The following is a 26,732-nucleotide window of genomic DNA, read 5'->3' as shown; positions in this document are numbered from 1 at the left end:
TGTGTGAGAAACATGGGTGCACAGAATCCGACAGCAAACAATCCAGCTGTCAGAATCCGTTCCCCTACCTCCATGATGAGAGATGTTTATGTAGTGGCTTAAAAGATGCTGATTCCAATCTGTGTGGGCATGGAGCTTAACCAACATCAGTTTAAAGATTGATATTTAGGTGTTTTTGCCTTTTATTATGATAAGATAGTATGTAGGCAGGAAGGGAAGTGGGAGAGAGAGAAGGGGGAAAAAATCAAGATATGTCCATGAGCTGGGATTTGAACTTGGGTCTCCTAAAGCACAACTGCACAATATGTAAGAGTGTTGCCCACGAGGCTATGGGCTCCAACAAGCCAGTGTCAGTTTTGTAAATCTTAGAACCTCATTGTGTAAGAAACAAGGGGGAACAGAATTCGACGGCAAATAATCCAGCTGTCAGAATCCATTCCCCTACCCCCATGATGAGTGATGTTGATGTAGTGGCTTAAAATATGCTGATTCCAATCTGTGTGGGGATGGAGCTTAACCAGCATCAGTTTAAAGATTAATAATTTGGTGTTTTTGTCTTTTATTATGATAAGACAGTATGTACGGAGGAAGCGAAGTGGGAGAGAGAGAAGGGGGGAAAAAATCAAGAAAAGTCCACAAGCTGAGACTTGAACTTTGGTCTCCCAAAGCGCAACTGCACAACATATAAGCATGATGCCCATGAGGCTATGGGCTCCAACTAGTCAGCTTCAATCTTATAAATCTTAGAACCTCATTGTGTAAGAAACAAGGGGGAACAGAATCCGACGGCAAACAATCCAGCTGTCAGAATTCGTTCCCCCACCCCCATGATGAGTGATGTTGATGTAGTGGCTTAAAAGATTCCGATTCCAATGTTTGTGGATGGAGCTTAAAGATAAGCTGTCAGTACTTCAAAGTTAAACTTTTTGTTGTTTTTGGCCTTTTTTATGATAAGACAGTATGTAAGCAGAAAGTGAAGTGGGAGAGAGAGAAGGGGGAAAAAATCAGGAAAAGTCCACTAGCTGGGACTTGAACTTGGGTCTCCCAAAGCAGAACTGTACAATATGCAAGTGCACTGCCCACAAGGCTATGGACTCCAACTAGACAGGATCAGTTTGATACATTTTAGAACCTCCCTGTGTAAGAAACATGGGGGGAACAGAATTAAACGGCAAACAATCCAGCTGTCAGAATCCGTTCCCCCACCCCCATGATGAGAGATGTTGATGTAATGGCTTAAAAGATGCTGATTTTATTTTGTGTGTGGATGAAGTTTAACCAGCATCATTTTAAAGCTACACTGTGTGATTTTTACCCCCATCTAGCGGTGAAATTGTATATGACTACCCAGTGAATATTGAATATTCCTCTCAACTCCTACGGTGGCCGTATTATTCCAAGATTAACATGGCTTCCAGTTATCGACTTCGTCCATGACAATAATAAACAATACGTCTATGAATAAAACTACAGGACAGATGTCAGGAGGTAAACGTCACCCTTGGAATCGGCTATCCCAGCATAATCAGATTAGGCTAACGTTACAATGTGTACAAAGTAAAAGCAATTAAAAATAACTAAAATTTACAGTGTCCTTTTTTTATATAGCTTAAAAAATTGCGCCTTTAAAACTATTCATTACCTGTGATCCGTCGCAGCACAGATTTATGTTACAAGGTAAACAATACTTTTTCACCAATGACGTGAGGATGAAGTTATACTAGAGGTCGTTCTGGCGTTATGCACAACCATGCTATGGTTAGACAAGAAACTATAAAACTTCGAATTTACACAAATGAATTACAACAGGCTGAATTACCTGTCGAGAAGAAAGCAGGCAACCTCGGCGTCCGTTTTAAAATCTTTTCTCCTCATGAGCTCTTTCCATCTGGGAAAAGTTACTCCAATATTGACTATGGTCTTCTTGATGATTTGTCTGTCGCGTTGACGTTTTAATTCTCTCTTTCAAATGTGAGTACGCACGCACACACACACACCACACTATTTTTTTTTAAATCTGCCGGCACTCGCGAGCTCGCGAGTAATCTCCCCCTCGCATTCGTCACGGTGTCACTGAGTGAAAAACGCAAAAGGCGAAGCTTGAATTTACAGGCATGTCCCTCTTTGGCTAATGTAGTTTCAAGATGGAGGGGCAACATGGCGACCGGCATTCGAACCCCTCACCCGTATGTACTTTCAATGGCAGATTATAAACTTAAGAGAATACTTTATTACTTGAAAGAAGTAAATATACATTAATGAGCACAGATATTTTTGAAAGAACTAAGTGTTTTTTGCTAAGAATCAACTAAAAAAGTTACACAGTGTAGCTTTAAAGATTTTTTTTTTGGTAATTTTTCCTTTTTTCATGATATGATATATAGACAGGACTCACATTGTTTTGTATGTGTGTATTTCAGATTGGCACATAGGTGCTACCTGGAAATGGCATTGATATACTTGCAAGAGTTTGTGCAGATTCCCCCTCCCCCTGGACATCCGACTCCTCCCCCATCACCAACACCTGACGAGACCAGCAAGGTGTTGTGAAATGTGTTTGTATATAACAGCCGAGTTATGTATATAAATGTTTAATATTGTAATATTTATGTACACATGTGTGTGATTTCCTCAGGAAACAGTCAGAGAGACCTGCCTATTGCTCTGCTGGATTTGTTTGAGAATAGCTTTAAAGGTCTGTATTGACATCATCCACACATCTGTATGGAGTGTGTTCAATGTAAATTATTCGGTAACACTTTACAAAAAGGTTTCATTAGTTAACATTAATTAACTACTTTAGATAACAAGAACTAACAATGAACAGTACTTCTACAGCATTTATTCATCTTAGTTAATGTCAATTTCAACATTTACTAATACATTATTAAAATCAAAAGTTGTATTTGTTAACGTTAGATAATGCACTGTGAACTAACATGAACAAACAATGAACGACTGTATTTTTATTAACTAACATTAACAAAGATTAATAAATACTGTAATAAATGTTTTGTTCATTGTTAGTTCATGTCAGATTATACATTAACTAATGATAACCATTCTTCTTTTATCCTTTTGCTTCATAGACCTCAGAAGTTTTTGGCAAATATGGCCATTCGCATGGATTCACTGGAGTAACTGAAGGCCCCGTACCCCTCTCTTCAATAAAAGCCCTGCCTGACTTTGCATTGAATGATCTTCTCCACCCTTGTGGTAACCTTTAACCCCAAATCACAGTTTTGTATTAGACATAGGATTTTGGAGTACTGTATTTTATTCTTTTTATGATTACGATTTTGTACCCTGATGTACACTGCAGTTCAAAAGTTTGGGATTGGTAAGATTTTCTAATATTTTTGAAAGAAGTCTCATATTCACCAAGGCTGCATTTATTTGCTTAAAAATACAGAAAAAATATTTTTACAATTTTAAATAACAAATATTGTAAAATGTAATAATCCTGTGTTGGCAAAGCTGAATTTTCAGCATCATTACTCCAGTCTTCAGTGTCACATGATCCTTCAGAAATTATTCTAATATGTTGATTTGCTGCTCAGAAAACATTTCAACGTTGAAAATGCCTATTCTTTTTGTGGAAACCTTAATTAGTTTTTCTTTGATGAATAGAAAGTTCAAAAGAACAGCATTTATTGGAATTATAAATCTTTTGTAACATTATAAACTGACACTTTTAATAAATTTAATGCATCCCTGCTGAATAAAAGTATTAATTTCTTGCTGATTTCATTGGCAGGGGGGCTAGGAAACACTGAGAATTGTATCCCCAGACCTGAAGCATTCATAGACGCTGAGAGCGAGATACACAGCAGGAAGTGCCCTCAGCTGACCTGGGTTCATATGTCCCGCTACTACATGCACTTAATCAACCTTCTACAGGTGTCCTCACAACCAGGTACAGCACAAGTATCTCTTTTAAACTAGGTTATTCAATTCATTAATCAATCAATAAATCTACTCTTTGAAAGCATTTGTACTGTATATGTTTATTTGTTTAATGCAATCCGGTTTTATATGATGGTATAATTGGCTGTGCTATTCAGGTGCAATGCAGGGTGTTGATGGATTGCTGTCCACGTCCGGTGACCCCAAACTTGCTCTCAGACTCTCATATTTGCACACCTTCTTCAGCTGTCACCACCCATCTTACAGAGGACAGTGGGCTATTCCTGATCCCCTTTCAGCTCTAATACTGACGCCTCAGCGAATACAGGTTCATATTCACACATTTATCTTAAAATGATGAGAAAAAAAAATAAAAACATTGTTTCTTTATTACTCTGTGCCAGCACGATCAGCCCTTGTCAGATCTGTTCCCCTGGGCCAACACGGACATACAGGAACTGATCATCCAGTGGTACAGACCCTCCTCCGAGGACAACATGGTAGTCAGATACTCGTCCATTTCTGTTTGTCATTGTGTTTTCAAAAATTATTTAAGCGTTTTTTTTTTTTGGTCATTTACCGTAGCTATCTTTGTATATAGATTAATTGGTTCTCTCTGTCAATGAACATCAGCTAAAAACACTTTTTTTTTTTTTTTAATTTTAGAAATGGAAATTGTTCGGACCAAATGAGCTGTATAGTCTGTTCATATGATGTATTTCTAGATCCTAAGCAGCAGATTTGTGTTTGATCTCTTCAGATTCTGCTTCTGTTCACTGTGAATAAAGCTCCTATATCAGCAATAAACTCTACTGCAGACACAATAGCTGTACTACAGGCTGGACAGAGGACAATCTGTTTGGACAGGTAGACTTTATGTTCATCTATCCAAAGAAAAACGTAATAAAGAAAAACTTCTTCACATTAGGTGCAATGTGGAGTGCATTATTGTCCGACCTTTCTGTTTCTGTTTATTTCATTTAAGTGGCAGTTATTACAACTGAGTTTTCTCTTATGGCTTAATGCACTGGCAGGCTGATGGCTGTTCATGCCTTACTGAGCTCAACATGTGTAGAGGTTGATGGGCATGTTTCACCCTCCACCAGCTCAGCCTCCTCCTTCAGCCCAGAAGAGCAGAACAGAACGGCTACCTCCACCACACACCAACAGGTCTTTCTGAGCCCTAAATTGCCATGATGTACCTTCAGTCGAACACTAAATGTTGAATACACTATTAACCTCTTTTTTCATTCTCTTGCAATTGTTTCTTATAGGAAATGCTTTTGGAAAAGGCCAAACATGTCTGCACTGAGATCAGGAATTTTTTTAAGCCTGATTTCAATTCAGCACCCGTCACAGACATTTTTACTGTAATTTTAGAATTATTTATATACTATTATAGTATTTATTCATATTTTTAATTTGATTAGATTTTAAAATGTTCAACTTTCTTTATCTTTTTGTGTGTGTGCTTCTGTCTCTAATGTTTGATTCTACCAATGCAGATGCCCTTTGACCCAAGCATGCAGACTCTTCAGAGCCTGGAATGCTGCTTTAATCCTGCAACAGGAGGCATGCTGCAAGATACAGTCCTCATCACGTGGCTCCTCTCTCTTCTGAGTTAAAACCTGCAGCCTTGATCTGCCCTGGATTCATAAGATAACACAAAATAGCCCAACTACACATTTAATATGCTATAAAAAATATTTTAATGTTTTAACACCAAATAAAGAGGAAAGCACTAAAACATGTATTAATTTATTCATAATGTCAGCAAAAGCTTCTACTTTTCCTTTTTATACTTTATTATGTTTTGTTTTTACATCAGCATCCGCATCCTCTTCGTATTTCCCTCAGTTCACTTTAAATACTGTAGCTCATCCGATGTAGGAGAATTATTCATTCATATCTGGAGTATGAGAGGTGTTTTAGTGCTTGGTAAAGCATCCTAAATAAGGGATTGGTGTATTCATTATCATTGGTTCAGCCAGGCTGAGCGGAGGTTGAGAAGGATCTGCACGTCACTGGGAGCCAGCTTGTAGACTCCCAGCTCATTGAGCGTTGACTCTGGACTGGACTGCTGATGGTTTAGAAGGCCATCATCTTCATCTGACTGCTTCAGCACATCACACAACAACAATGCCGGACCAACCTTAAGAGTCAGGATGATGCAGGCCTCCTTCACACTGAGACAAGGAAAGAGAGAAATTAAAATGTTTTTTTTTTCTATTTACAGTATTAGCTCTGAATAAACAGACGTACTGTTTAAAGAAGTTTTCAGGTCTCTTGCAGTAGTGTCCAAACAGAGGGAAGAGGTTTCTGGTCATATCGTATTGAAGCTGTGCAGCTCCGCCTTCATTGAAATGGTTATACAGGATCAACTGTGAGTGAGAGCAAAAAACAGATAAACACACTCCATCAAACTACTGTACACAGACTTCATGTACATGTACATGTAATCCTGCCTATGAAATGAACGTCTCTTTCTTGAAGCATTCTACATTTTTTTACACTATTTTTTAAACGTTTGGGGTCAGTAAGATTTTTTATTTTTTGGAAAGACTTTTTTTTTTTTAGCAAGGATGCATTCAATTTATCAAAGACATAATTTATTGAAAAAAAAACGTATCACGCTTTCCACAAAAATATAAAAAAGCACAACTGTTTTTAACACTGATAATAAGAATTGTTTCTTGAGCTGCAAATTTTAGAATGATTTCTGAAGGATCTGATGAAGTCTGGAATAATAATGCTGAAAATTCATCTTTGCATCACAGGAATAAATTATATTTTAAAATATATTGAAATATAAATTTGTAATTATTTTAAATTGTAATAATATTTCACAATATTACTGTTTAACTGTATTTTGATCAACTTCCTTTTTGAGTATAAGAAACTTCTGAATAGTTGTGTCAACATTCGCTTGTGGTAAATTAGGGTTTAACAGTGAAAACGTTGAAGCAAGAGACTGACGTTTTCGTAGATGAAGCAGTCGAGCCTCTCTGTGAGGCCCTGCCAGAACATCTGAAAAAGAGGAAGACACAACATCTGCTGCAGCTGGAGCAGGTGATCCCGCAGGCAAAGCATCATGGGACATGCAGAGCTGGATAACGACATAGTGGCTTGGTCATTTTGTGATGGCAAGGAGATCCACCTGAAACAAAAAGATCCTTGAAGTAATGCCACCATGACTTCCTCCAGCTACCCAGATGCTCAGATTGAGATGCTCCTAATTATCTAATTTTAGTCAAAGAGCAATGTAAAGGCTCTTGAGGCTTAACATTAAACTACACTGGCAAAAAGCATATTCTCACAAGAAATTATTTAAATGCATCATAAGCACAACAGTTTCAGGTTATTTCCACCCATACCTGTCCTTGCAGTATGACTGTGCCTTCTCCTTGACGTCTCTCATGACCGCATCCAATAATCGTCCCAGCATGTCTCCTCGTAGCCTCTCCAGCAGAGCCAAAAGAGCCTCAAACAAAGATCCCTCCAGAGAGGCCAGTCGGCCTGTCTCCGTGGCCCCTAGAGGGCCTAGGATCTCCTCGCCCACTGACACCGCCGCCTGCTGTAACTGCAAGAAGAACTGAGAGAAAACACAATGAAAGTGAATCTGTACACAGTTTTTATTAATTGTATGTGTCCACAACAAAAATAAGAAAGAATCTTTTTTTTTTAAATCTTAGAAATGTACTCTTTGTATTCATGTTGGTTTCAAATGGTTTTTAAACCAAAGATTAAATATAATAACTTTAAAATTGTCATGTGGTCTAACAATGAAGTAAATAGTAATAACATATTTTCCTCTCACCTTGAATACATGCAAGTGTACACATCCTAGTCATTATTTTCGAACAAGTTAAAAAAAAATATTTTTATATTTAATATAATGATTTATTACATTGTATAAATAAATATTACTTTTTTTTGAGAAGGTCACATGACATTTTACAACCTGAACTAACTTTGCCTTGTCATAAAAAGGTCAAAATATATGCTATTTATATCTGAGTTATTGGGTTTGGGTCCTCAGGGGTTCTTCTCTATGATTTCATTTTATTTGATTTGATTTTTTTTCTGCCTCTTGGTTGCACCACATGACTTTGATTTGGTGGACAACTTTTAAAAAATATTAAGCGGTTTTTGGAAAGTCTTTTTTTTTTTTTTTTTTTTACTAAGAAATTATCTTAAAAGATGGCAAACGACTACTACAAAAAACTTAGCATCAACACCCTCATACAAAGTGAACTCCTGTTAGCCTCAGTGTGACTCAAAAACACTTACAATATTGTCCCCCCAGTCACTGAGAACAGTGGAGATGTAGTTGGCAGCGTTGAGGATGGCGCAGTAGCGGGGGCTCAGCGGCTGTCGGGACTCTTCTTTCATGACCTGTGTGAGGCGGATGCGGAAATCATCCACCAGCTCCTTCTGCAAAGCCAGGAAACTGAGCTGAGCCCGCGGACATGGCAGAGAGCGGTACCGTTCTGAAAAAAGGATGGCGGATAGGTTCAGAAACAAGTTTTAACTAGAAGAATCAAATCTGAGGATGAATTTTTATCAATACCTGTGATGACCAGCAGAAGGGTCATGAAGGTCTCTGCACAATCTGGTGCTTTGAGCTCGTCCACATCGGTGATGTCCTTGTACTGAGAGCTCCATGCTCCCTCTGTAGACAGCATGGCGTCCACTTTTTCCACAGCCACTAGAGGGCAACATACACAATTTAATTTATCATCAAAACTGAAATCGAGTCGTGACCCAAGTATGCAGCATTTAGACTCACTTTTTCTCTCCACACTGAGCCACTTCTGGAACACGGTCTCCTCCAGTAGTATGTGCAAGACGCCAGGGTAGGCGCGCGGGTAACTGTGGGTGCTGCGGAGCTCTTTTTCGAACTGCAGCACCTCATCCACTAGGTGGCAGAAGAGAGCATCGTCATAGAGCAATCGAGGAGCATCTTGGGCTAACTTCTCCTGCGCCAGAGTCAGGAGTCCTCTGCACAACTCCACCTGGAGGATAGATTGAGAAGACTTTAAAGCTTAGAGATGGCTTTGTCAGCATTTTTCAAGTCGTGATAAAGCGGGAAGAAGCGACAGATCTTTTCTTCTGTAATGTGATGAACGTCTAATGAAACGATTGAAAGATACATTTTGGCAAATATCAACAGAGAGAAGTCTGACGTTTCACAGGAAGATCGAGTAATGGCATTTTGTATTTTTTTAGAATGAAACATTAAGAGCATTTACATGCATTTGGAAAATGTTCATTGCGTGCCAATATTAACCAATGCAATTCTGAACATACCCTAGCGTTAACTTTGTTCCCAGCACGATCCAATATAGGCTGAATCTTCTCGTCCATAAAGTTGGAGCTGTTTCCCATCCAAATGAGGACTTGGGTCAAATACCACTCTGGCTGTAAAGGTGACAGAAGATTTAAGTGAATATCAGATCTTATTGTTGTACATATGTTTACTTATCAGTAGCTTGCACATTCACACAACTCTTTGTGTTTGTTTGTTTTACAAAATGAAGAAGGAAACTTATTTTAGTCTGAATGACAGTAAATGTGTAATCTCTGACCTTTGTTAAATTGTTGGTCTGGCGGTTTCCAGTGAAGTGATACCTGAACCGCTTACTAAGGGGAAGCAGCATGATCTGAATGGGCAATGAGAGTGGAGGAGTCTGGGACTGTCCAGGATGAGATGGTATTTCCTTCTTCTCAGATATAAGGTCATCACTTCAACACCTGTTAAGGAAAATGATCAGCCTCGCATTTAAAAAAGAAAAAAACCCTGAAATAAATAACTTAAAAAAAGAAAATAATAATAAACAATAAATAAATAACAGGGTCTGCTGTAGTTTGTCTCAAAATTGGTGTTGTAAATTAAGAAAAATTACTAGCTTCATACCTTTTAAAAAAAGGAAATAACTATAAATAATAATATATAAATAAAAATAAAACAGTTGTCCTTAACAGTGTATTTAAATTGGGTCATTTATGTAGTAGAAATGTGAAATTATTTTTGAAGTTGGTGCCTTCTAGACTGAGAAAAGCCAGAAAATGTATTTTTGGCTCATGTGGATGAAAGACAACAACTCCCAGAATGCACTTGCTTAGCTGGCCTACGAGGTCACTCCCAAGCCACGCCTACCGGTTACAGAGGGCAGTATCGGAAGAAATGATACAACTAGGCTACTAGTTGACTCGAAACTGAAAAGACGCCGTTTTATCGTGAGATCCCCCTATGGGCGGGTTGAAAACATGCGGAACTAGCTCCTACTACTGGCTGTAGTCTCTAGCCTCTGGACAAAAAAGTTTTTTTTCCAGACACACAATACAGAAATCTCTCGTCTCAGGGGGACATGAGGGAGGGAAGCACGGTCATTCGAAAATTCTACCGGGTTTCTACTGATACAAAGCTTAATGCTAATCGGTGAAGTATCCCTTTAAGTTAGTCATCATGTAGTTAGTCTCACACTTTAAGCAAATTGTTGTAGACATCATAAGGGAAATTGAAAGCATAAATAAATAATAATAATAAAAAAAATAGTAAGTCTTAACAGTAGGTGTAGTTCGTCTCACACTTTACTTCGAGTTACGGACATTAAGCAATCTAGTGGAGCGTATTGAGAAAATGAATCTGTATTTAGGTGGATTTGATTCCAGAATATTAAGGATACGAGGTTTGGAGAGAGAGAAGTTGGGAGACCAGTAGCTCCAGCTGGCTGTTGATCTCCTGTGCGTTGGCTGGGGGAGAGAGGGTCTGTGTTGGGGGCGAGATGAATGGCCAGTGGAACTGCGTCAGGACTTCCTCAAAATCACTGAATAAGAACCAAACATTTAGCGTGAAATCAGCACTTTCAAATAGCATAACTCGGAAAACGTCTAATACCTGGACAGTTTGTCTTTAAGGATCTTGTGCCAAAAGCGAAGTGTTTCCCTGATGAAAGCCTGCAGGTGGCTACAGCCTGACTCCCGCAAACCCATATCCAGAGAGGCCATGCTGTCTATTGCACCCACCGCATCCCACACGCTATTGGTCATCAGGCACTGCTGGATACGGTCACTAACGCAACATGAAAGAAGGGAAGAGCAAATGTGTTGGATACCAATATAAACCTACATGAGCCTCCATAACATTTGGACACACAATGTAGGGTTTAAGCCTTACCTGAGCTCCTCAATACGAGCCAGACACTGCAGGTATTTCATATGCCTCTCTAATGTGTCAAGCTGACCCAAGACCTGCCCGATGCTGTCAGCCCAGACCTGTGCGCCCTGCAGATGCTGCTGCAAAGTGTTTGACAAAAGTCTCTCTTGCTCCAGTAAAGACTCCAGCTTCACTCGAGATTCCTCTGCTGCGGAGAGGGCAGCGGACACACGCAACGGCACTGAAGAGGATACGGTCAGCACCTGCACGCATAGACAAAGTGTTCTTTTGGATTTGCATTAGGATGAATGCTAAATTCTGTGTAACAAGGGACTCAAGAACAACCATCACAAAACAAAAACAAACAAAAAAACAGTTGTGGATCATCCAGGTAATGACACACTTAAGAATCAAGAGTGTGCAAACTTTTGAACAGGGTAATTTTCATAAATTCAGCTATTTTTTTTTTGTCTTGTGTAGACTAACGTTATATGTACACATCTTTTATGTAAAATAACTTGTTCGGGACGGTATTAAAAAAAACAAATAACATGCATTTTGAATGACATTCTGCAAGGTGTATGTAAATATAAACACATATAAAATGTTCACAGAGTCTCTATAGCTGTATTTACCTGCTCCTCCAGCTGCTTGTTTTCTAATGTCAATTTCTCCAAAAGCCCTGACACCTTCTTTAGCGACTTAAGATCGCCACCTATCTCTTTCTGTACAAGTTCGACTACATCATCTGTAAGGTTTCCATCCTCTGATGAAGATTCAGATGTACTGCTATCTGTACGTTTTAGATGAGAAAAATCATTGCTGATGTGGTTGTTATGCTCCATCATAGGCGCTGCCATGTTGCTCGACACGTCATCAGTGGGTTTAGTCTCAGCGGCTCCCTCTTTTGGCAGACAAATGCTACTGAAATTATTAGTAGTTCTACTTGTGTATAATTCTTATGAGCGATGTTATGATTTTTTTTTCTGTTTTTTACTTCAGATAAAATGGTAACAAAAATTCTTGTTCCAGACCTTTTCGTTTACAGAAACTAGGTCTTTCAATACACGTTAATTAATTTAATTACATTAAAATAATTATCATGATAATAATCATGATAAAATAATAGCAAATCATGGATAACATCATGATTTTAAGATATTGTAATTTTTCGGATAAAGAAAGCTGTTCTTATGCAGTGCCTACATTGTAGCAGACATATTACATTTTATTCAAATTTGAATAATTTATTTGAATTTATTTGTGAAATGTTTTTAATTGTGAATTTTGGACTACACGTTCTGTCTCATGAATATTAATATACGTAATGACGTACGCAACACTCCAGAAACGTAATCCAGACAAAACCGTTTGCGACGTAATCTAATTAACATTCATGAGCTCAACCTTCGATCTTGTTTGTGGCGTTTCAATTTCTCTACCTGGCACTGGCAGCGTGGATTAAGACATTTATTTCACAACTATTCGACACTTTTGTGTTTAGAAACCTGTATATGCTAAATTTTCACCATATAGTTGAAACAAAAGTCTAAAATAGCGTGGAGACGACAGCTTTAAGACAGCTAACGTTATCTCAATTAATAACGGCGTGAACAATGGCTAACTCGCATAAAATACAAATATCGCTGCAGAGGTGCCTGCATATATATTTTATTATGTCTAAATATTTGCCAAACATATGCTTTGTGCGTTACTACATTGGTAACATTATATTTAACTTGCGTTCAAGCATTACTGTCACCACGTTTAGTGCTGTAAAAGCATTTATACAATATTTCATGTCATTTCCTAGTATTGTGGTCGTGCAAAAGACATAAATCGCCCAAAATGTTATTGCTTGGCTCATTTAGTTGCAGGAGGCGCTGGCATTAGTGCCTGAAGGCCTCTTTGATACACTATGCTGGTTTGAGGTTTCCTGACATGACTCTGACAGGGCTCTGCTTGCCTTGGATGGCAGAAAGGACATAAGTTGTTAAGGATCTTGAGGTTTCAGAGTGTTTGCCAAAGTCAATTCTGGCCTGAGCAGCAGCTGTATGTAGTTTCTTAAACTGGCAAGGTATACCAGTCCAGCTTAACATGGCAGTAAGCATCACACAGTGCCTTCAAGTTTATGTATAGCACCCTAGAAAAACCCTGGACCCCCTTCTTCTGTAACAGTGCCCAGATGAATACTGGTGAGTCTGTTGTTTTCGGGATAGTAAAATAAAAATACATAGACACACACAATTTATTGTTAATAATATACACTAATATTAATACAAATATTAATTATATTCTTATTATTTTTGTAAATATGTGTGTGTATATGTGTGTGTATTTATATATATATATATATATATATATATATATATATATATATATATATATATATATATATATATATATATATATTACACACACACACACACACAGTACAGGTCAAAATTTTGGAAAAAGATTTCTATTTTATATAAATGCTGTTCTTTTTAACTTTTTATTCATCAATGAATCCTGATAAAAGTATCACAGGTTTCAAAAAAATATTACGCAGCACAACTGTTTCCAACATTGATAATAACTGAGTATCAAATCGGCATATAAAAATGATTTCTGAAGGATTGTGTGACTTAAGACTGGAGTAATGATGCTGAAAATTCAGCTTTGCATCACAGGAATGAATTATATTTTAAAGTATATGAAAAAACATTATTTCAAATTGTAATAGTATTTCACAATAAGTTTTTTTCTGTATTTTTGATCAAATAAATGCAGGCTTGATGAGTCACTCATAAGTCACTTCTTTCAAAAACATTAAAAATAGTAATGTTTCCAAATTTTTGGACCCATACTGTACGTATTCAAATAGTATTTGTGCATTATTAATATAGTGTCTATATAAAATGTAAATAGTGTATATACAATAAGTCCTGAAAAGTCATATAGATTACCTACTGTATATACATTAAAGGCATTTGGAACATATTGGCATTTTCAAACTGTCAGAATGAAACAAGTCAGTCAAGTACAGCCACGCACGGTTATCGTCAGGAGAGCGGGCAAACGAGAACATTGTCCCTGGACCGTTGATGAGCATAGCTTACTCGTTCAGCCCCCCGGGGGAAAAGCAGCTCACCCATAAAATTTTGGTTCTGGGCCCTGAGCATTTTAGCGACAACCTTGGTCTTACAGTGTGACCCTCCCAGTCTGAGTCAGGGAGTGAAGCTGAGCAGTGCTGTCAGCCCAGGAAAATCTGAATCAACCAGGGAGAAGGGACTGTTTATAGGGAAACTTTCCAAACCAAATCAGCCCCTTTTGTACAGTTCATGCCAAAGACTTAACCAAAGTTGCATATTTAGTTCTAAGTAGCTCATATCTCCCAAAAAATCTCTTAAGTTGCTATCATGTTATGTGTATTTAGTAAAGAATGTGGGTGGCCATGATTCAGGACTTACCTGAGGTTGATATGTTACTATGTCTGTCACCATCATGGGCGTTGAAACAGATTATTTGATCTAACTGTGAGATAGAGGTCAAACAGTCTTTTATTGTTGTGTTTTTGTCATGTATACACATGGATACAAATCTCATGTTTTTTTTTTTTTTTTTAAACAGGAACCATATGCATGTTATGGAGCCAAATTCACCATCATAAGGTACAGTCATCTCTTTCACTATAGGACAAAGGTCATAGCAATTCTAACATCCAGCCGCACCTCCATAATCCCGCATTACAGTCTTTCTGTGAAGTATCAAGAGTGCCTCTGAATGCTTCAAAGCGGCAGTGGGTGACCAGCGAAGTTAGTGCTATTCAAAACAGATCTGGGAGCATGTTTTTCCCACATTCCTTACCCAGCTGTTTGCGTGTGAATAGAGAGGCTGCACAAGTTTGCGTGAGAGAGTGTGTGTGTGTCAGTGTCCTTGTGCGTCTGTTTTCCTGTGTCATAGCTTGGCATGCAAATATCACTGATTTAAAGACATTTTAAGTTCTGTAATAATCCCTTTTGTATATGAATTAATGTTTAACCCTCAGAAACACACTGTAGCATCACTTTGCAATTAAATAACGCCTATTTACAATAACTAATTACAACAGCAGCTCACACATCTGAAATACATTATAGCAAAAATCCTTAAATATAGTAAAATGGTCTCATTTATGGGGGGGGAGGGTATTACAATAAATAATAAATTATATAATTTATTATTATTAGATTTGCACTTTGCAATTAAAAAATACCCATGTTATTCAATTATATTCAAATTAATATAATATTATATTACATTCAAATAATTGTAATACATAATTTTAAACAATATTTAGTGCAATTACAACAGCTCTTATTTTAAAGCAACAAGCATACAATTATTAAATATAGAAATATTTTCTCATATTTATTCACATTTTTTGGGAGTAATTAGTAAAATTATATTATTGTTATTATTATTATATGTGAACTTTGCAATTAAATGATATCTATATTTAATTAGTAATTGTAATAAATAATTTAAGCAATATTTATTGTAATTAATTTTCTCTAAATATGGGTTAAAATTACATACATCAGTTACATCAAGTAATTTATGAATAAATAAATGTATATAAAATCAAAAACAAAGTTTTTATCTAAATGTATCAGACTTGTGTTTTATGCGTTTAAAATATGCTAGGGCAATTTACAGGGGCAAGTGAGGCGTAGATGTCCTGACACTTCTCAAGAAATTAAAACAAAATCAATTAATTATAACTGCTGATATTTTGCAACATTAAAGACTTTTTTTCAAGAATTCAGTGCAACAAAAGATGCTTTAATACCGATTCCTAAAAACACCATAAATCTCAATGCTCGAGTCTCTGAGGATTAAGAAATGATAGGGTCATTATTCTTGGTATGTTTGTGTATGTGCAGGGGTATCTTGTGGAATGTGTGTACGTGTGTGTGAGAGAGACTGTGGAGAATTCGCTTTTGGGGGCAACAGTCGCACAGGACTGTGTTATGAGTTAGAGGCTCTCCTGTGGACAGGACAAAAGACGACATAACGATCTCTTGATCTAGTACTGCTTTGACATTCCAGTTTCGTTAATAAACAGTCCAACAAGTCATCATGAAAGCCAAAAGTCAACTGTTCTTGATAAATAAAGCCTTTATTGTTGGGAAAAGTTGCTTTTTACTGACTTGAATCACAAAGGTGATGATGCCTCCTGTTTTTGTGGCAACATAGCTGTTTTAATAAATGCATCAATTGAATTTCTATAAATGAAAGAGTTTAAGCTACTCTCCTGTATACAAAAAATCAATTAGCCCTTAGATTGTGACGAGGGATTGTGTATGTGTGTGTGAAGCCTGGCCTGTTTCTCTCCGCCTGCTCCCGGGAGCTTGTTTTCCCAGATTTGGGAGTTGCAGGTGCAGTGTCCAGCTGCAGCTCCGCTGCGCACGCCAACGGCATGAATCATTTTCCCTCCTTTCAGAGCAGTGAAATCAAAGCATATGGAGGACGTAAAAGAAGGGGGGCATGTTTTATCTGGATCTTTACCATCGTTCCATTAAGCTACGTTACCGAGCCGAGTGTGGAAGAAAAAGAGAGGAGCCAGTGTGTATGTGCGTGTTTGTGGGAGACGCTTTCAGATAGGGAGTGGAGGGCAGTGAAAATCCAGCTCTCACAGTCGAGTTCACAGCCCTCGCTTGATTGTTTTTCTTGTCTTGGCTCATCTCAGGCCGTCAGTGTTGTCATATTGTCCATGTGCATGGAGGCACACAGCCCTGAGAGAAACAGAGAGGGGGACCACACATGGAGAGCGAAGCCCCAGGGAGAGTATCAGGCCTGTGTGGAGTGCTCTGCCAGGACCCAAGCCGCCTCGCTCCACTGCTTGTCATTGGATCTCAGATCTGCTGATAAAATTTGCCCCCTCTCTTCTTTTAAAGTGATGAAATGTCTCACCTTACCCAGCCCACCTGGGTATGGGTGAAGAGGTCCAGTAAGTCCCTCTGAGTAAGTGTGGTCTGCAGCTGAAAGAATGCTCATAAATTTGAGGTCGGTGTGGTCTGAAGATGTCAGATGAGATGCATCCACCTCCTCTTTTGAGAGTGACGCTCACAACACATTTTCAATGCTGTTTTTGTGCACGGTAAAATGGTCAAAGTGCACTCAGTATTTTTTAAATGTTTTTGCTAGTCATGTGATCTTAAATATTTGTGGCCTTCAGCTCCATGTAAAATAAAACGGCTTTTTTTTCTGCCACTGATAATACTGTAAGTGTGCATAATTTTTAACTTGACTACTAGAAAAGTACAATATATCAATCTGTTATCAGCTGAAATTAGAGTTGTTGTTTTTTTAATCGTTATCGGCCGATATTGTTGGTATTGTTATTTTATTGTTGGTATATTTTAGTATTATTTGTACATTGTATTGTACATTATATTGTTACAGTATGTTTTCATATTTTTAAATAGCTTTTATTTTTATATTTTCAGTTTTCATTTGAATTTTAGTTTAACTTTTATTAATTATGAGTTTAGTAACTGTTATGTATCTTTTGCCATTTGTATTATTTCTTTAATTAATTTTTGTTTCAGTTCTAGTTTTAGTCATTTTAATACACTTCAACTTCAACTTATTTCAGTTAATTTGGTTAACATTCTTGTTTTTCATCTAATGTTAACTAATATTACTATATTAAGTAATATTATAATAGTCTTAGATAATTATAACAACACTGGATATTGCATTTAATTGTGCGTGCTGCTCATTTCCCCCTTTTCTCATTTAGAATACCTTTGCTGTCATTTAACACTCACTTAAAGTTACTCTTTAAAATCACTTCTAATTTATTAGCACTGTTACATCTAATCTTTTGCAAATCTCAAAAAGATTATGCATTTTTAAACCGCACCTTATTGTATTTAGTGTTACTTTTCATTTATTTTGACAAATTATTATTATTATACAAAATTTTATATTTTCTACTTATCAATTTTCATCCATAATATGTAAATAAATATAAGCATGTTCGTATTGTCCAGAATGTTATTTAAATCTCTCTTAATTACCATTTAAATGTAATATCTATCATTATTACTCATTTCTTTGCATACACTTTTTTAATGAGGGAAAAAAATACAGTAACACTTTAATAAAAGCCTTTATGCATAATGCATTATAAATGTATTTATACAAGTATTTATATATACATTAATGCATTATAATTTTTATAAATAATTGTAGCCAAAAGTAATATTTGCTTACTCTGGAAATTGGTTGATTGTCATGTGTTTTTACTTTACTTTTTGTGTTTACTCATGCATTATACTTTCTAAAGGTGTAACATAAGTATTTTAATGTATTATAACTGTGGTTACAATTATTCATGAGACCATACAATGCATTATAATGGGAAATTAATACAAATGAAATACTTTTATGAAAACGAAATACAAAGACTTTTAGCAAAGGGTTACCAAAAATACTGAGCGCACCTTGTTCATGTCAACTTCAGGTTCAACCAGTGGTGTAAGTTGGGACTTCCTGCTTATCCAAACAATGATAGGAAACATTTTTGAAAAATTATTTTTTTGTCGTATGGTTTACACACTAGCATTCATTTTTAGCTGTAAAGCTCATCTGTGTCATGACACTCATTCATTATACTTCATGGGAGTTGCGGTGGATTTTTTATAGATAAGCTTATGTTACTAACCATGGAAATCTGACTTTAGATTTTAAACTTTTATCACACTTCCCATTTTCATGTCTGATGGTGACTAACTTTCCATTCCATAATTCTTACTTCCTTTTATTTAGGATGTAGCCATCAGACAAACTTCCAATATGATCTAACCTTCTGACAAACTTTTGACTCAATGTAACCTTGGTCAAATGGAACTTTGAAAATGGACTCAATGTTCTGTTCTTTGAATGTATTGTGAAATGATTGACTGGAATATTAACCCCTTACAATGTTTTTGATATTTTGCTGATGTCACTAACAAAGGGTAATGAAAGGGGGTGGCTTGCTTTAAAAAATTTAACCAATCATATTGATAGAGCTTGACATGTTAGTCATGATGATTCTATTTTGATGTGTCTGGCTTTATCCTATAAAGCCTGTTGTATTCTTCTGTTGGGTTGAGGTTCTCTGAGTATTGCTTGAGAAATCCCGGCCGTTTGAATAAACCATCTGAGGGACATTTACTTTTGTTATTTATGCTGCGTAGCAAAGAAGTTAGGGTAAGAGACTCGGCCAGTTGTCGACGGAAGACGCAGAGAGCTAGAGTATAAAGGTTAAGTGTCGATTTGCAGACGCTCTGTGTCGATCAGTAGACGCGACAGATTTGCAGACGATAGATAGTCAGGTTTAGAAAAAATCCATTACAGAGTCTTCTAAGGTTATTTATAAACGAGTGAATAAGACAGACCTGTGAATTCATTCCCAGCCTCTCTGATTGCTTTACAATGCCTGATAGATTATAAAGCTTTATGAGTGACAATTGCAGTCTCTTAAAATGGCCATATGCTTTTCTCATCTTCTCAATTATAAAAAACAATTGACTAAAATGGTTTGTGACCCACAGTGCAGTGCTATTACCATCAGACAGGTTGACTGCAGTGATGTCTGGCACCCAGAGAGATTAGTCCCAACGAGTTATTTCAACAACGAGCTAGATTCAACAAAAGGGTGACCAAATGATTCAGAGGAGGTTTTAAATATTTGACACACCACCAGACTACATGGCACCTGATGATGACTCATAAGCCATTTCAGGTTGATGTTAACTGTTGTCAACGCATTGTTTTCCCACATTTGCTGTGGCGGTTAGGACTGCTGTCATTTTTGGCTTAGAGGATAAAAGCCGTACCAGTAATGTAACAATGACCAAATCCCATTTAAAGCAGCCCTTTATCAGCTCCAACAGTCACTCATTACCTTTTAATGTAAGATTAGCAGTCCTTATACAGGCTTATTAACTTATGTTTGTTTGCTCTTTAATTCTTTACAAGAGGCCTCATCTGCCCATGGTGCTGTAGACGTCAGTACTCGTGAGGCTGTCTGTCATCAGAGGGCGTCGCTTGGCTCTATCTGGCTCTTCCAGACCTGACACATCTCTCAGCATGCTTTTTGCCTTCCCTCTAATAAACCACCACACATGCCGGGGTAAGATGTGCTTACCTTGAGTCTGCTGTGTGTTGTGTCTGCTGGCATCCCACATCCACGAGCCAATCAGATGTGTTTTTCAAAACTGATAAAACAGTAATTATTCACCAGAACTGTTTACAGTGATTTCTACAGCCGAGGGACCTTTTGCACAGTAACAAGCCTTATAATCGAACGCTTGCTTCCTTGAAAGTTAAACAAATTCTTTTTGCAGGAATAATTTGCTTGTACCAAATGTATTTCTGTGATGTTTGAAGGTATAAAAGCTAATTTCTTTTACGTTTGGTTTCCAGAACTGCAAATGAGGCCAGAACAACATCTCAAATTGTCGTCGTCTGTGAATTCTGGGGCTGATGAAAGAAGGTAAAGTCACCTACACTCCCATGCAAGCTGGAAGAGAGACTGATAGGCATAGCCTTTGCCTTGATGACTCTCTTTGTAAGCATGCTTTCAGTGTACCCTCATCCGCATTGGGTTCAGCGTAAGGCTGTCAGCTGGTGAGACGCAACACAATGGCCGCTAAAGCCACCTTTTGTAATCTCTAATTATTTTCTGACACTGATTTATGTGAATATTGATGTGAATATTGATGTAAAGAAAATGTATATCATCTAAAAATATAAACTATAGCATATTGATGATATAAATTAGTCCTCTAATAATTCTATTAAAAATTAAAATAGTTTTATAACAATATCAACAGTTTGTTTTAATTTTTTTTAATTCAGTTTAAAATAGTTGCGGCAGTGGAAAAGAGGTTAAAATTAATATTAATATAAATTTATAGCTATCAATAAAATATATTTTTTGAACAATCATCCACAACATTAAAACCACTTTCCTAATATAGTGTAGATCCCACTTATGCTGTTAAAACAGCTCTGTTGCGTCGAGGCATGGACTCCACGAGACATCTGAATGTGTCCTGTCGTACAGTATCTGGCACTGAGACATTAGCAGCAGATTCAGTGGATTGGATTTGTTGGTCCAGCACATCCCATAGATGTTTTCAATAGGATTGAGATCTGGGGAAATTGGAGGCCAAGGCAACACTCATGTTCTCATGTTCCTCAACCTCAGCCTTCAGTTTTTCAGCAATTTGAGCTACAGTAGCTCTTCTGTGTGAACGGACCAGACGGGCTAGCTTCTTTCCGCACAAAATCATCAATGACCTTTGGGTGCTCATGACTCTGATGCCGGTTTACCACTTCTCCTTTCTTGTACCACTTTTGATATGTACTAACCACAGCATACCAGGAACACCCCACTAGACTTGCTGTTTTGGAGATGCTCTGACCCAGTCTTCTAGCCATCACTGTTTGGTCCTTGTCAAAGTCACTCAGATCTATTCACTTGCCCATTTTTCCTGTTTCTCACATAAAATTCAAGAACGGACTATTTACTTCCTGCCTAATATATCCCACCCCTTGTTCTGACACCTTTCTGTTATGAGCAGCCTTAAGTTTTACTGCATTTTGAGCAGCACTCGAGCTGCATGTATTGCCATTGTAACGATATAATTTGTTATTCACTTCACCTGTCAGTGGCTTTAATGTGGTGGCTGATCAGTGTGTGTGTGTGTGTGTATATATGTAAATACAGTCATAATCGAAATCATTCAGCCCCCTTTACAAATTAGGTTTATTTGCAAAATGTACAGACTTTCAGCTGTTTGCAATGAACAAATCAAACAAAAGTAATTGAAATAGCTCAACACAACAAACATTTCAAGTAGTTTCCCCAAATTCAACTGAAAATGCAACTTTTAATGACTTCTGCATTCATAAAATTATTCAATTATTCATGGACAATGGCCTCCAGTTCAGTAATATTCTTGGTTTGTGTGCTGCAACCGCCTTCAATACTAGTTTTACTTGATCTTAGTGCTGCGTTCGATACTATAGATCACACAATACTCTTAGATCGACTACAAAATTATACTGGTGTTCAAGGACAAGCATTAAGCTGGTTCAGATCATACCTATCTGACCGATACCATTTTGTCTGTTTAAATGGAGAAAAATCGATCATAACTCCAGTAAACTATGGAGTGCTGCAAGGATCTGTGTTAGGCCCTCTATTATTCTCAATATATATGCTGCCACTTGGAAATATTATAAGGAAACATGGAATTAGTTTCCATTGTTATGCTGATGACACTCAAATATATATTTCATCACGGCCGGATGAAAACGCTAAATTATCCAAATTGACAGAGTGTGTTAAAGATATAAAAGATTGGATGACGCGCAATTTTCTTTTATTAAATCCAGACAAGACAGAGGTAATACTTATCGGTTCAAAAAACCGCCCACAAAACCTCTCACAATACAACTTTAACATAGTAGGATGTCCTGTTACTTTATCCTCTACAGTAAAAGACCTGGGTGTTATACTTGACTGCAACCTGTCTTTTGAAAATCATATTTCATATGTTACAAAAACAGCGTTTTTCCACCTTAGAAACATTGCTAAGCTACATAATATGCTATCAGTTTCTGATGCAGAAAAGTTAGTTCATGCGTTCATGACCTCGAGACTAGATTACTGTAATGCTTTATTAGCTGGTTGTCCTGCATCCTCAATAAACAAGCTACAGTTAGTCCAAAATGCCGCCGCTAGAGTTCTTACTAGATCAAGAAAATTTGACCATATAACACCAATTTTATCATCACTACATTGGTTACCTATAAAGTTCCGTATTAATTACAAGGTATTGCTACTGACTTATAAAGCCCTAAACGGCTTAGCTCCAGTTTATTTAACGGATCTTCTATCGCCCTATAATCCATCGCGCTCTTTAAGATCACTAAATTCGAGGCTTTTGGTCATACCTAGGATATCCAGATCAACCAAAGGAGGGAGATCATTTTCATATTTAGCTCCAAAACTCTGGAATAGCCTTCCTGATACTGTTCGTTGCTCAGACTCGCTCTCCCAGTTTAAAACTAAATTAAAGACGCATCTCTTCAGCCAGGCATTTATATAATATTTTTAATCTTACAGTTAAATCCGGTCTCTAGTTCATAAACGCCAGAGGAGAACTGGCCCCCAACTGAGCCTGGGTTCTCCCAAGGTTTTTTTTTCTCCATCAGGTCACCTGATGGAGTTTTTCGGTTCCTTGCCACTGTTGCCTTTGGCTTGCTCAGTTGGGGATACTTAATTTAATTAATCAATCAACAATACTATTGATCAGCATTACCAAACGTGGACGTTTTACACTAGAAACAAACACTGATGTACTATTTTATTTAATACTGTGAAGCTGTTTTGATACAATCTGTATTGTGAAAAGCGCTATATAAATAAAGTTGACTTGACTTCTTCAAATCCCACCAGAGATTTTTCTATGGGGTTCAGGTGACTGTGATGGGCACTGTATAATCTTCCAGGACTTCTTTTGCAACCAAGCCTTGGTGGAATTTGAGGTATGCTTTGGATTATTGTCCTGTTGGAAGGTCCAATGACGTCCAAGCTTCAACTTCCTCACTGGCAGCATTACTTTTTCTCCTAGGATTTCCTGATACTTCAATGAATCCATCTTGCCTTCCACACGCTGCAGTTTTCCAGTGCCAGAGGATGCAAAGCAGCCCCAGAGCATCACCAAGCCCCACCATGCTTAACTGTAGACGGAGAGTTATTTTCAGCATATGCTTCATTCTTCTTCCTCCAGACATACCACTGATCCATAGGGCCGAAAAGTTCTAGTTTTGTTTCACCGCTCCACAGACCATCTTGGACTTCTGGCATGCGTTTAGTATGCGCCTTACTGTGCAAGCTGAAACCTCAGTGCCTGTTGCCACCAAGTCTTGCTGCAGGTCTTTTGCAGTCACTCGAGGGTTTTTCTGTGACCTTCTCAGAAATCTGGTTGCAGTTGTTGATAGCTTCCTTTTTCTGCCCCATCCAGTAGTGTAGTTTTTCTGCCCCATTCATTAGAGTAGTGTGACCACTGTTCCTTTAACTTTGAACTTGCGAACTATGCTTCCAATGGGTGTCTCTAGTAACATTTATCTTTTTGTATCCTGTTCCTTGTGAAGGGCGATGAGATCTCTTAACTTTTTTGGACCATTCTTTTGTATTTCTAACATGCAGTCAAACGTGACTCAACAAACCTAGCCAGTTCAGATATGTCGTGTTCTAGCTCAAGCACACCTGGTGCAACTAACGAAGCTGTTGATTAGTTGCATCCGGTGTGCTTGAGACAACACGTGTCTTGCAGATTTGTGCTGTTGTGAGGGATTCTATTGAATAATTTTGAGACTGCGGAAGTCATTAAAAGTTGCATTTTCAGTTGAATTTGCAGGAACTACTTGAAACATTTGTTGTGTTGAGCGATTTCAATTACTTTTGTTTGATTTGTTCATTGCAAACAGCTAAAAGTCTGTAAATGTTGCCAATAAATCTGATTTGCAATGGGGGTTGAATAATTTTAATTACAACTATACTGTTCAGAAGTTTGGGGTCTGTAAGATGTTTTGATGTTTTTGAAACATCTCATCTATTGTGCTCACCAAGAATGCATTTATTTGATTAAAAATACAGTAAAACAAATTCCTGTGATGGATTCCTGAATTTTCAGCATCATTACTCCAGTCTTTAGTGTCACATGATCCTACAGAAATCATTCTAATATGCTGATAAACATTTCTGATTATTATCAATGTTGAAAACAGTTGTGCTACTTAATATTTTTGTGGAAACCATTATTTCATTTTTCAGGATTCTTTGATAAAAAATTTTAAAAATTCAAAAAAAGAACAGCATTTATTTAAAATCCTGAAGTGTTTTGTAACAATACATGTCTTAACTGTCACTTTTGATCAATTTAATGCATCCTTGTTGAATAATTAAAAAATCTGACTGACCCCATACTTTTGAACGGTAATGTATGTACAGTGATAACTGCTCAAATAATAGCTCAAATAGTGTAAAGGTAATGCATTTTACTCGAGTTTCATGTGTTTAACCATTCAAAAAGGAAATTTGATGTAGTATTTAATGACCATGCACTGCGGTTTTATCAAGGTCAGCATCCAGGAATTTCATCCTCCACAGTGTTTTGTAATCACAGTTTGTTATTAGGCAGTTAATGAAATGCATGCCATTGTGACAAGTAAGGATGGGGGTTTGCTCCTGTAGTAATAACCAGCTAAACTAAAGAGAAGGAAGACGTCTGAGGAACATTTTCCAAAGTGAATTATGGAGGTAATGAAAGTGTTTCTCTCCTCAGTACAGTATCTGGTGAAATAATGCAGTTAAAACCCAGGGGTGATGTCATGCAGACAAATGTTTCGGAGATTGAAAATCCATCAGTCCCGTGAAAAACGGGGAGAGGGAGGGAGGGTGGGGGGAGTAAGAAAGAAAATAGTGTGCGTTCAATATGTTTTCGCTTATAGGATTTGACAGGTTTGAGGCACGGAGAAAGAGAGGAGGAGGAACGCACAAAAAAAAAAAGTTGGCAGGGAAGAACCGCGAGCGCGTGGCAAAAAGATTCAAGTGCAACCAGGGTGGGGGTGGAGGGCTGATAGCTTGAACAAGAGCTGCTTTTTCATTTAACCCCTGCCTACCTCTTTGCTTCGATTTAAGGAAATGCTAGGTTTTGGAACAAAGACTTTGGACATTAGAGATGTTAAATACTTTGGTTGGATGTCACACTAAGGCTATAGTGTTATGTTTGGCTAGCAGGTGATTGGAGGGTCTGTATTTAATCTCTTAATATTTGGTTTGTCCCACTTTTGCATTAATGACAGGAGCACTCGAGCTGCATGAACTCCACAAGTCCTGATGATCATATTCTCCAGCATGATTTGAGATAATCCAAAGAGCATCTTGAGCTACATTGGAAGCAAGAACATCTGACCAACTGTTAAAATGGTTTTCATTTCATGTAATTTTGAATTTTGATTTTTTTCTACCACAAATTCCTACCATGAGAATTCCAGTTTTTAATTGGAAATCCAGCTCACCGGGCCAAGCCATGTAAACTCTAGGTCAGGAAGACAAGATCATAATGACCGACTCTGGCATGGGTCCATTTTTCTTTGTTTACTATGGATCAGCTGTCGAGAGTGAGAGTGGAAGGGCTTATACTGATAAGCCATCTTTGTGGAACTGTGAAGGATGCTTTGACTTAAGTCAAACATATGACATTTTAGATAATGGTCATTTATTGGTGTTCTAAGATTCTTTCATGTGTGAAGGGCAGACCTTAGTTTACCTGTTGAACCTGGCTAGTTAAACACTTCATCACTCTTAAAGTAACTGTTGATATATGTTCTTCTCCCCGGGTACAATGTAGAGCATAATGTAGAGCATAACATAATTTAATATTTAGGTCAATGATTTAAATAAGCATTATGTCTAGATCTATTTAAGTACAACCTTATTCCAATCTTTTTTTTTTTTTTTTGTAATAATTTCTTACAAAAAAAAGATCAATACTGGTTTAAGATCAATATGTTTCTTAAAATATCAGACAATTTGGCCTATTTCACGGTTAGTTCATGATATAAAATG

At 37.3% G+C, this 26,732-nt stretch overlaps 2 protein-coding genes across 2 annotated transcripts in view; one reads left to right on the top strand and one right to left on the bottom strand.

The window, feature by feature from the left end:
- cfap54 (cilia and flagella associated 54) overlaps window positions 1-5,649 on the top strand; it is a 34,537-nt gene extending 28,888 nt beyond the window's left edge. Inside the window, exons 60-69 of the mRNA XM_079869444.1 lie at window positions 2,421-2,541; window positions 2,636-2,695; window positions 3,090-3,216; window positions 3,758-3,916; window positions 4,065-4,234; window positions 4,311-4,406; window positions 4,667-4,773; window positions 4,941-5,076; window positions 5,181-5,276; window positions 5,412-5,649. Coding sequence (XP_079725570.1) covers window positions 2,421-2,541; window positions 2,636-2,695; window positions 3,090-3,216; window positions 3,758-3,916; window positions 4,065-4,234; window positions 4,311-4,406; window positions 4,667-4,773; window positions 4,941-5,076; window positions 5,181-5,276; window positions 5,412-5,531 — 1,192 coding nt within the window. The 3' untranslated portion in view covers window positions 5,532-5,649. The remainder of the gene's footprint in view (window positions 1-2,420; window positions 2,542-2,635; window positions 2,696-3,089; window positions 3,217-3,757; window positions 3,917-4,064; window positions 4,235-4,310; window positions 4,407-4,666; window positions 4,774-4,940; window positions 5,077-5,180; window positions 5,277-5,411) is intronic.
- Window positions 5,596-11,958, bottom strand: rint1 (RAD50 interactor 1). The gene is made up of 13 exons (XM_079869445.1): window positions 11,701-11,958; window positions 11,087-11,328; window positions 10,808-10,981; window positions 10,596-10,736; window positions 9,495-9,651; window positions 9,217-9,327; window positions 8,696-8,921; window positions 8,477-8,614; window positions 8,197-8,396; window positions 7,281-7,498; window positions 6,883-7,063; window positions 6,169-6,287; window positions 5,596-6,092 (listed from the first exon to the last, which is right to left on the bottom strand). The coding sequence occupies exons 1-13, from the start codon at window positions 11,923-11,925 to the stop codon at window positions 5,882-5,884; spliced, it is 2,343 nt and encodes a 780-aa protein (XP_079725571.1). The 5' UTR covers window positions 11,926-11,958; the 3' UTR covers window positions 5,596-5,881.
- Between the last annotated feature and the right edge of the window lie 14,774 nt (window positions 11,959-26,732).

Source organism: Squalius cephalus, assembly GCF_949319135.1.
Source record: "Squalius cephalus genome assembly, chromosome: 4".
Classification (NCBI taxonomy): Eukaryota; Metazoa; Chordata; class Actinopteri; order Cypriniformes; family Leuciscidae; genus Squalius; species Squalius cephalus.
The sequence above is the reverse complement of the archived record's forward strand: the minus strand, read 5'-3'. Positions and strand labels throughout refer to the sequence as shown.